The 10,741-nt window shown below is 41.5% G+C and overlaps 1 protein-coding gene across 1 annotated transcript; it reads left to right on the top strand.

The window, feature by feature from the left end:
* Positions 1–9,672: 9,672 nt before the first annotated feature.
* Positions 9,673–10,514, top strand: CCDC71L (coiled-coil domain containing 71-like). The gene has a single exon (XM_004676924.2). The coding sequence runs from the start codon at positions 9,711–9,713 to the stop codon at positions 10,416–10,418; it is 708 nt and encodes a 235-aa protein (XP_004676981.1). The 5' UTR covers positions 9,673–9,710; the 3' UTR covers positions 10,419–10,514.
* The last annotated feature ends 227 nt before the right edge of the window (positions 10,515–10,741 follow it).

The raw sequence follows: 10,741 nt of genomic DNA, 5'->3' as shown, positions 1-10,741 counted from the left end.
CTTTACTTACATAGTCTTAGCAATGTAAACACCAAATACAGATTAGCAAAAAATATGAAATGTCAATATATGTTAGGAGATAGAGCAAGGGAGAGTCTTCATCCTCCATAGTAAGAGATGCATAGTCTTTAAAATGAAGAATCAAGGCATAGCAGTTAAGCATGTTATTTAGAAACATGGCCAGAAGAGTTAAAAGCGTTTGCTTCTGGGAAATGAAAATCAAGGAGTGGTAGGTGAGGGACTGCTCTATTTTTTGTTTAAGTCTTATATAATAAGTTTTGACATTATATAAGTGTACCCATTTGGTTAAAAATTCATTCAAAACTAAAATAAGAAGAAGAGAAACAGAGATGGGAAATGGAGACTAAGGATTTTCAGGTTCCTTACAAGGTTTGCCCACAGCCTCGGGACCTTTCCTTAGGGCCAGATATAGTTTCTTCATTGGATTCTCAGAGATACAAGTCATCCTTCCAGTATCAATTTCTTGTTTAAGTTAAGCTAAATGAGTTTTGGTTATTAACAAGCAGAAGCGTGTTAACATTCTCTGACAGCAACCTCTGATTAAAGGGCAACCATATAGTTTAACTGGAAAGTTTAAAAAGCTTTTAATCTGCTTTTTAAAAAGAGAGAGAGAGAGAGAGAGAGAGAGAATTCACCCTTAAATCCCTAACTGTTGCTCCAAATCTTGGTGATTGTGCACAGAAGAAAATTAAAAACCATCATGGCATAGGAGTTGGTAACCAGCTAGTATATATTTTAGAATTGGCACACAGCCTTATTGCCTGTGCTTTGCCATGGAGGTAGGAAGCAGAAATCAACAATCAGATGAGTGTGGCTGTCTTCAAAGAATCTTATTTACGGGCCCTCCCTGGTGGCGCAGTGGGTTGAAGCACTGCATTAAGAAGCTAAAGCCACTTCAGCATGAGTTAGATCCCCACCAACCTGGGAGGTGATCCACTTGGCATGGCAGATCTCTCCTGACCCACCTGCTGTTCCCCTCAATAGTGTGCTTCATCAGTCAGCCTTTTCTGCTCCCCACTCTGTCTCTGGTGGATCCTCTCACCACCCCTGAACCTTTGGCCTGTACCCCAGCTCTGTATACATAAATAAATAAATCTTTAAAAAAAAACTTATTTACAAAAATATGAATAGCCTGGATTCACTTCATGATGGTAGTCAATTAGCCTTCATTCTGAACAAGGTTACTGCGCAGTTATACGGTGTGCACCCAAGTGAGTGACCAAGGGACCAGTGGCAACTGGAACTGACATTACCTTCACCAAAGTCCGTCATGATGTTTGCCCAGAGAAGAGGCATCTTTCTTTAATACATCAACCCAGTGGGGTACTTTTCTAGTTCCTTCTGAGTTTAGAACCTCAGAGAACATGCAAATATTAAAATGTTTGCATTAATAGCATGATACAGAAGACTTCTAATCTCTAGGCAAAATGCTCCAAGCCATCTGTTCTTTCTTTCCATGATGTGTCAGATCACTTCTTCCTGATTAGGCTCCAGGGAATAGGCTGCAGTGTGTCAGTTTTCCAGAATACAGAGTGTTCAAGGCGTGGTCTAGGGAGTGCAGAGCACAGTGGTTATATTAATATGGTAGTTGGATCCCAAGTTCTTAGGCAGCAAATGCCTACCATGGATTCATAATAAACTTATTACCAACTGAAGTCCCTCAATACTTTAAGACACGTTCTACCATGAAAATGTAGTTCTCTGTGTTACACTTTCTGCAGTTGAGTTGTTGGAAACCAAATTTAGCCTTTTTACTATTTTCAGTGAAATTACATTGCTTTTAGGACTGGTTTATTGTTTCAAGTGGCTCAGAAGGAGGTTTTAGGTATCTCTTTTCAATTAAAGGGATTTCTAAATTTGATAGACTCATCCATCATCTTATCTAAATCACAGGTTGAAATGTTGAAAACAATAAAAGAGTATAGGCTTTTGTTTCTTCACATCCCAAATAGAAACTTATAATTTAAATAAGTTTTACTTACATAAACCTACGTAAGTGTACTGATAGAAAACTACCTTAAGGAAATATCCCTTCTATAGAAATACAGTCTAAATTGTATTAACTTTGGAGTATATACAATGGCATGTAATAAAAGCATTAATACTTTAACAGCATACCAGACCAACATGCCTAGTCTACCACCAGTAGATCACAATAAATAAATAATGGTCAGGGACCATGAAGGATCAATTCATGTAAAAGTTTAGAAATATAAAATGTTCACTAACATTAAAAGGAAGACAAGTTAAAGTAATAATAATTAATGACAAGCAAAAATGCTTAAATTATATGATACCTAATGCTGGAAAGGGGAAACACAAATGCTTACACAGGTGGAAGTATTGTAACTGGGTCTGATCTGCTTAGAAATCAGTATGACAGAGTGTACTGAGAAGTCTACAATTTTGTCTTCTTAACCTAGGGGAAAAAAAAATTTGTTAGAAATGAATGACAGATCCAAAATGGAGTCATTTATGCTAAGTCCACTAAGACTTAACATCTCACCTAGTTGGAGTTATAATTTTCCCCAGGAATGTTGTTTCAACCAGTCAATGTGGGCTTTTCTGGTCAGCACCCAGGAGCAAATCCTTTTCATCCCCCAAAGGAGATGAGGTCATCTGTCACCAGATCTTTTCATTCCCCATAGGTTATCTTTATAACTTTATGACCTACAAGTTTAAAACTTAACCTGTAGGTAGGTTACCTGAACCTGAAATAATCTTTTTTGCCTCAGACTTCCTTGTCTTGCCTTACAAACCTTTCTTATTTTATTACTCTTTGCCTACTAGATGTGATGCTACCTGACCCATGGAACATTTAATGAAACCAATTAGATCACTAAATTTAGCCAGATTTGTATTATTTAACACAGTGTGGTTGTTTAGACATTGTTTATACACCTGAAAAACTAAAGCCACTGTCTTATGTCCTAAATATCCCCAAATAAAGTACTTGAACATCCTGATGGAAGAAATGTACAATGAAGAATTCAGAAGTATTATGATTGTGTAAAAGTGTAGAGATATATTTGTATATTGAGTGAAAAATTATATGACAGCTTGTCATTGGATAGAATTAAGGCCAGAACTAAAAACAATTAGATAGATATTTGAGTAGGCATAGTGCAGTGGTTTTTATTTAAAAAATTTAAATCTGTGTTGCTACAGTGTTTTCATGATCTATATTAAAGTATATAAAATGAATTATATACATGCATTTTTACATATAAGATACATAAAATAAAATAAATGCATTTTATATTAAAATTTGCTATCCTATGAAATATATCTTACTATTTGATTATTTGAAAAATGAATGGTAGGTAGCAATAAAAATATTTTGGGAAAGGATCTTTGATCTTTATTTTATCTCTTTTGCTCATCATTAAACAACTGTCTACTTATTGGACAAAGTGGGAGAGAGCTGAAGGAATAGTGGAAATGTCTTCTTGGTCATAATTTAGGAAAAACAATTCTAGTATATCTAGCCACAAATCTTCAAAACTTAGAGTGAAGTAATTAAAATAAAGATATTATTTCAACTACATAAACCTGTGATCTCTGCAGTCTTTACAACATGTTTTCTAAATTATTCATGTATTTCTTGAGACAGTGATTATTATGAAGTTAAATCTGAACACGGGGAGGTGATTTTCCACATATTGTGAGCTCTAGCACAGTTTTGGCAAAAAATCTAACATTGGTAGTCAGTGTGAGTGGGTGGGGACATACTTAGAGGAATGGAGTGCATGTTACAATCACCCAGGGGTCTGGGTCAGTGAGGATGTGGTTGGCTTCAAATAGTAGGAATTGAAGCCATAAGGACATTTACTGATTCCTTGCCCCGCTGTCTGGAGGTGGGCAGTCCCTGGATCGATCTGATAGTTCAACAGTATCTTTGAGGATATAGACCCTAGCCCTCCCAACCATCTTCAACTTGAATTTCATCCTCAGAATTTGCTTCAGTAGTTGCAAGAAGGCTACAGAAGGTTGAAGCATCAAGGTTTCCTACTCCATAGTCTAAAGCAGGAAGGACAGACAATGTGTCCTATTTCTCAGTGCTGGGTTGAGATGAGTTGGCTAAAATGTTGATTATAATGATGAAGTAGTAAAAATAAATCCCTTAGCAAAGTTTGCTGTGGCCCTGCTTTCCTGTACGTGACTAAAAATAGCTCCTCCATCAGAGGAGTTGAGTTTGGTTACTAAGGACAGCTTTATGCATTGTAAAGTTTGAAGAGAAGAGGTAAAAACAGGGCATGTTTTTTCTTTTTCTTTTCTGGCAGAAGTTTACCATGGAGTGGTAGAAAAATACTCAGTGTCCATGGCAGCATTGACTTGAGTTTATTATACCCTGAGGTTCTTTGATGATTATTACAGAGAACCAAAAACCAGAATCTAAGCTAACTTCCTCCTTTTTACCCTTTTCCTAATTTTGACAAACTTCATTCTGAGACATGCCATCGATAGTGTGGCCAGATTGGGTGCTAGTGACCAATGTCTGAAGGGCTGTGGAGGCCCCCGACGGACACTAGAGGTGTCCCCGGCCAGAAACCCCGGGCCCTATGCATCATTGCTGTGCTTGCTTTCACAACTGGTTGAGAACAGTTGGCCCATCGTGTTTACTTCCTTTGTCTTCTCATCTTTTAAAATAATTTTATTTTCTATGCTTTTTGTTCAAAGAATTTTAAAACTTGATGGTGTTTTAATATTTTTTTACAATTCTATTTCAACTTATAATGTTTTTGAGTGTGTCTCTTTCTGTGTGTGTTAGTGGTTGCTCTAGGAATTACTTGTTATGTGCGTAACTTATCCCAGTCACTTGTGTCATTTCACCAGTTCATATGAAGTAGAGAGACCTTATTCCCTTTATCCTCCTTCTTTCTAGTGTGTTTTTTTAAAAAAGATTTTCCATTACATGCATTTATAACCCTATCAAACTACCACATTTTTATTTCCACTATTGTATTAGTCTGCCTGGACTGTCACAGCAACACACCACAGATAGTGTATCATCAACAGCAGAAATTAATTTTCTCATCTTTTTGGAGGCTGTGAAGTCCAAGATCAAGGTGCCAGCTGGTTTGGTTTGGGATTTGGAGGACAGAAACATTCAGTCCATAACAACCATCAAACATAACTTAGAACTTAAAAAAAGTAAGTGTTTTGTTTACTGTGTTCTTTATTCCTTCTGACATTCCAAGATTCCCTCTTTTATTATTTCCTTTCCATTTAGAGAATTTCCTTTTGTTGTTCTTTTAGAACAGGTTTATGGGCAACACATTCTCTTGTTTTTCCTTCATATAAGGAGGTCTTGATTTCTTCACTGGATGTAGAAATTTGGGTTAACAGTTCTTTTATTTTAGCACTGAAAAATACTTAGCCTTTCCTTTCAGCCTCCATTGTTTCTGATGATAAACATGACGCCATTCAAATGGTTTTTCCTTTAAAGGTAAGGTATTTTTAACTTACAACTTTCCAGACATTTTTTCTTTTTTCTTTAGCTTTCAGAATGTGATAGTTATGTGTCTTAATGTGGATTTCTTTGAGTTTATCTTTTGAGATTTATTCAGCTACTTGAATCTCTAAATGTAGTCTTTTGACAAATTTGGAATATTTCAGTCATTACTTACTTTCTGACATATAATAGAGCATTATTAACTACAATCATGCAATGCTGTATATTATACCCCCAGGACTGACTTAACATTAAAATTAGCAATCTGTACCTTTTGACAACTTATACCCATTTCACCCGTCCACAAGCCTCTTACCTCAGGCAACCACAAATACGTTCTTTGTGTTTATGAGTTTTTATTTTTGTTTTCTATTCTACATATAAGTGAGAGTGAATGGTGTTTGGTCTTTCTCTGTCTGACCATGAATGTTGTTTAAGTATCTTTATTATTACTAGTTAAAAATCTCTGCCACACAATTCTAGCATCTTTGGCATCCTCAGTATTACTCACTTAGTTTAAAACTTTGTTTCTTGAAAAGTTTTTTTCAGCTGAAGCCTAGACATTTTGGCATTATGTTTTAAGACTCTGGATATTATGGAAACCTTCCATTTTAGCTGGTCTCCTCTTTCACTGTTCTAACGGGGAAAGGGATAGGCGTTACTTCAGTACTGCAATGTAGAAATCCAGGCTCTCCTTTCTGCCTCCACTACAACTAAGTCCTAGAGAGGGGCTCCTCAGTACTACCAGGAATTTGAGAAGTGAGAATTTTGGGAGTGATGGGAGGCTCTGACACACACATGGTCTCCACTGACTACTGTGGGAGGGGGTTGCCTGCCTACTGCTATACAGGGTAAGTCTCCACTTAGACTTCTCAGCACCGTCCTGGGAAGGGTGACAGGTGCCCTTTTGCAGTCTGGTAAGGGTAGAAGTCATACTTTTTTCTATGGTGTTTTGAGGTAGTAGACTGATTGTTTTCTAAAAATTTTCTCATTTGCTAGGCTGCTCCTTTCCAGCCCTATAGCTAGAGAAAACCAGGTGTTTTTGTTACTGTTGTTTTAATTTTACACCTCTGGCATTTCTGGGTTGTTGGCTTCTCCAGCACCCAATCTGAAGCGGAAGTTATGCTGCAGATTGATGAGAAAATGGAGACTTAGAAAGGTAAGAAAATATGTCCAAGGGTATTTTGTTGTAAACATTTATTTGATTCTAAGCCTGTTTGGTTCCAGAGCTAATGCTCACAACTACTTGCATATACTTTTCGGGCTATTTGTCAGGAAGTAAATTATTCAGTAGAAGTGGGAATCTTCATGCTAGGATTGTTGGTAGTTACAAGATATATCTTGCTTTTAATTTCTCCAAGCACTTTATTTTGCCTGTACTCACTTTTTCATAAATTATAAATCCAGAAGTAGTCACAGCTAGTGTTTTTCTGTTCTCATTATCTATCACTTATCAGATATAGGACACATCATTCCCTTTGAGTTAAAGAATAAACTGCAAATTTTAAATTATTATCCTCAAAAATAAAAATTGGTCAAATTTCTATGAGCTTTATAGTGCTTCAGAAGAGTACCAGGAAGTAGAAGAAGATATATTATCTTTGGTTGTAAATTTTACTCACCTATAGAGAATGGGTGAGGAGTTGTTGGCAAGACTATTTGAGTTTATCAAAAGGTAGAGGTAAAGAAGAAATGTAAAACTAAATGGTGAAAACAGAAGAGTGGGGAGTACAAACAATTTGAAAGTATAAAATAATTGAAAGACTTTAACATAATTCCTAAATCTATATTTTTATTTTTAATAAAAATATTAAGTGAATTAAATGAACAACTTTTATGAAAAAGACTTTTAAGTACTCTGGAGTTTGTTGAGCTCTTATGTTTTCTTATAATCAAAATTTTTGGGAAAATTTCATCTTAATTGAAATCTGTTTTGTGTGCTTGCTAGCTAGCCTGCTACATGTTTATGTGGCAAAAATCCCGAGTGTTCTTGACACTGAAGGGAGGGGACAACAATATGAGCAGTCGTGCATAGCCTTGAGTACATAAATCCTTACTTTACTCTTTTCTTCTATTATGAAGTCCCCTTAACATTCCAGTGGCTTACTCTGGGATTTTTCTACGTCGGTCTGCAGGGGCATTCCAATGGAAGTTATTCAAATTTCACATTACTGTGTGTTCCCAGAATTACCAAGAATTGTAATAGTGATGTAAAGAGTTGTTGTTAATATCATTTCTTTATAAGGACTTGGAACCTGGTATTTGGATCCATAATCTTGTTTTGAGGTTAGAGTGTGCTTTTCTAGGGAAATGATTTTTTTTTCTTCAGAAACTTACCATGATTTGTTTGGTAGGTAGAGAATTAGTCTGGTAGTAGAAAGTTTTGTTTTGCCCATAAATCCATTGTGCAGGAAGGCTGCTCTAGTATAGAGGAGCAACTTTCAAAATTTAGTTGTCATTACTAAAACAAACTAATATCTGCTTTAAACAAAACATCTGTAAGTTCAGTAAAGGAGAGATTAAAAACTGTCCCATTCTAGAAGGAATAGAAGGAAAAATAGGGCCATAGCGCTGTCCCTTCGTCACTGTACTCATTGTATAAAGTATTTTCTGTCGAAATGCTTAGAAGTGGGAACACAATTTGAAAAACCTCCAGAAAAATACAAAGATCACTAGATTAGGACTCCAAAGACCTAAACTATAGACCCCAGTCCTGCCCTTGGCAGGCCATATGACTGAACCTCTGTGGGCCCAAACTTCCTCATCTGTGAAATAAGATTGAGCCAGGTATCTTTCAGCTCAAATACTGCAGGAAACCATTAGCAAGGATATACAAATCACAACAGTTTTGGGTTTTATCAGTTGCTTGCTGCAAAATAAGTTGCTGGCTAAAGGTTAAAAATTTGCATGCCTACCTCAAAGTTGAAAGTACTAGGAATTTTTTTAGCCTCAAAAATAAGGGAAATTTTTACTGTAAATATAAAGCCATCTTAAGCAGTTTCATTGTGTTTTTCAAATAACCAGTTCTTTACTTGACTCGGCAACTAACACTGCCTACTATCTGACTAGATCTGAGCTAGGTATGCAGGGTTGAAAAGATGGCTAAAGTAAGTTTGTCCACTACTCTATAAGCATTCGTAGTTCCCTCCCTTCACAGACACAAGGAGAGCTGTTCTTAGCAATGCATTCTTTTGTGGTGCTGTAGTCTTTCTGAATGGTAGAGATGGCTCTGCAAAGGGACATATTAAAACTTACTGAAAAATGAAGTGCAGTCATCTATAAAGACATACATAAAAACAAGAAAGAAAGGCCTTGTTGTAATGATATTTTATCACCTCAAACAAAGAATATTTTGTTTTATAGGTGTAAGAAGCTTTGCTTTCAGGATAAGCAGAGTATGTCTTAAATATGAAGATAGTTTCCATTGTCTAGAAGTACACACTCTCCCAAGTGCTGCCTCTATACCCAGATGGTTCCGGATTTCTAGTGGCTGCATGATATAGATGAAGGCCAAGAGACAAGAGTGAGTTGACAACGGCCTTTCAGGGTGTGGAAGAACACTGCTGAAAGCCCATTCCCTCTACACTTAAACCCAAATTCCCTTGCTGTGATACTACAGCCTCGGGGCATATCTCCCTTTGTTATTCAGACCCGTAGATCTTCTAGCAGTCTACCGATACATAGACTCTCCCTTTGAGAGTGACTCTCCCCAAGGTGGAGCTGCTGTCCACCCCTTACTCTAGACGTGGCTCCCCTCCCAAGCAGCCATCCAACAGTTGACTCGTGTTCAAGGGCCACCACCATCATCCACCCCAGCACCATCTTCCAGGAACTGGCCTCTCCCCCAACAGTCCCCGCCCCTCCTCTGAGTGCACCCAATGGGTGGCGTCGGGGCTGGGGTGGGAGGGGCCTGAGGCGGGCGCATTTAAAGAAAGGCAGAGGGCGAAAGGAGGCAAGAGAGGAGAAGAAAGAGAAACCAGGGGGGCGAGGTGCCGTCCAATGACAAAGCCCAGGGGTGGGCGCCGGCCGCCATCTTGTACCGGGCAGCAGGATATTCACCCGCGTCCTCCACCCTCGGAGGGGGAGGGGCGGCGACGAAGGCGAGAAAAGTAGCGAGACGCGCCGGGCAGGAGGCGCCAGCAGCGGCCGCCACTGCGGAGCCGGACTCGGGCGGGGACGGCGGCGGCGGCGGCAGCAGGACCCGGCGAGCGCGGGTGGCCCCGAGCGGCCTCCGATGCGGCGCAGCGTGAAGAGGCGGCGGCGCCGGCCCCCGGTGGCCCCAGCCACGGCCGCCCGGGGCTGCGGCTTTAGGGCAGGAGGAGGGGCCGGGCTGGAGGCGCGGGAGGAGAAGGTGGTGTACTCGCGGTCGCAACTGTCGCTGGCCGACAGCACCAAGGCTCTGGGCGACGCCTTCAAGCTGTTCATGCCCCGCAGCACGGAGTTCATGAGCTCGGACGCGGAGCTCTGGAGCTTCCTCTGCAGCCTCAAGCACCAGTTCTCCCCGCACATCCTGCGCAGCAAGGACGTCTATGGCTACGCCTCCTGCCGGGCCCTCGTCCCCGACCCCCCGGTGTCCCCCACCGCCCGCGGCCAGACGCGCAGGCCGGCCCGGGGCGCGGCCAGAAGGAGGCGCCGCGGAACCCGGGTGGCCGCCCTTCGCAGAAGGAAGCCTCCGCCGCCACTGCCACCGCCGCCCGCGGCCCCGGAGGAGAGCACCCCCTCCAAAGCCACGGCCCCGGCGCCCTCCTTCGGGGGCCGCACCCTGGAGGAAATCTGGAGGGCCGCCACCCCGACGCTGACCACCTTCCCCACCATCCGCGTCGGCGGCGACGTGTGGGGCGAGCGCAGCCTGGCGGTGGCACGGCGCAGAGCGCGCCAAGTCCTGCAAGTGAACCTGGAACCCGTGGTGAGGCTCCGCCGCTTCCCCGTGCCCCGGGCGTGAGAGGCGTCTCCGCCCCGCGCTGCCCTCCGACCCTGGGACCCTGGGACGGAGTTTCCGCCTGGAGGGTTGGACAAGTGTCAGTCGAGTGTTTACAGATCCTGCCAGGACCCCGTCCCCTAGTGCACTTTACGGGCGAAGAAGTCTTCGGAGGGCTCTCCCGGCTCCGCGCCCCAGGGACGCGGCGCCTCCGTCTGGGACCCCAGGGCAGGTGTGCCCTGAGCTGCCTCCAGGCACCGGACTGCGGAGGGAGGAGACAGCAGGACCCACCGGGAGGTCCTTTTTCTTCCTAACCCCAGGGTGAGATGTCTCCAGGACTATTGGGG

Source organism: Condylura cristata, unplaced genomic scaffold, assembly GCF_000260355.1.
Source record: "Condylura cristata isolate star-nosed mole 26May11 unplaced genomic scaffold, ConCri1.0 scaffold00005, whole genome shotgun sequence".
NCBI classification, from domain to species: Eukaryota; Metazoa; Chordata; class Mammalia; order Eulipotyphla; family Talpidae; genus Condylura; species Condylura cristata.
This window is presented reverse-complemented; position numbering and strand designations above follow the sequence as displayed.

Excerpts from the sequence above, each read along its gene's own strand:
- CCDC71L (XM_004676924.2), top strand. The coding sequence starts at position 9,711 with ATGCGGCGCAGCGTGAAGAGGCGGCGGCGCCGGCCCCCGGTGGCCCCA.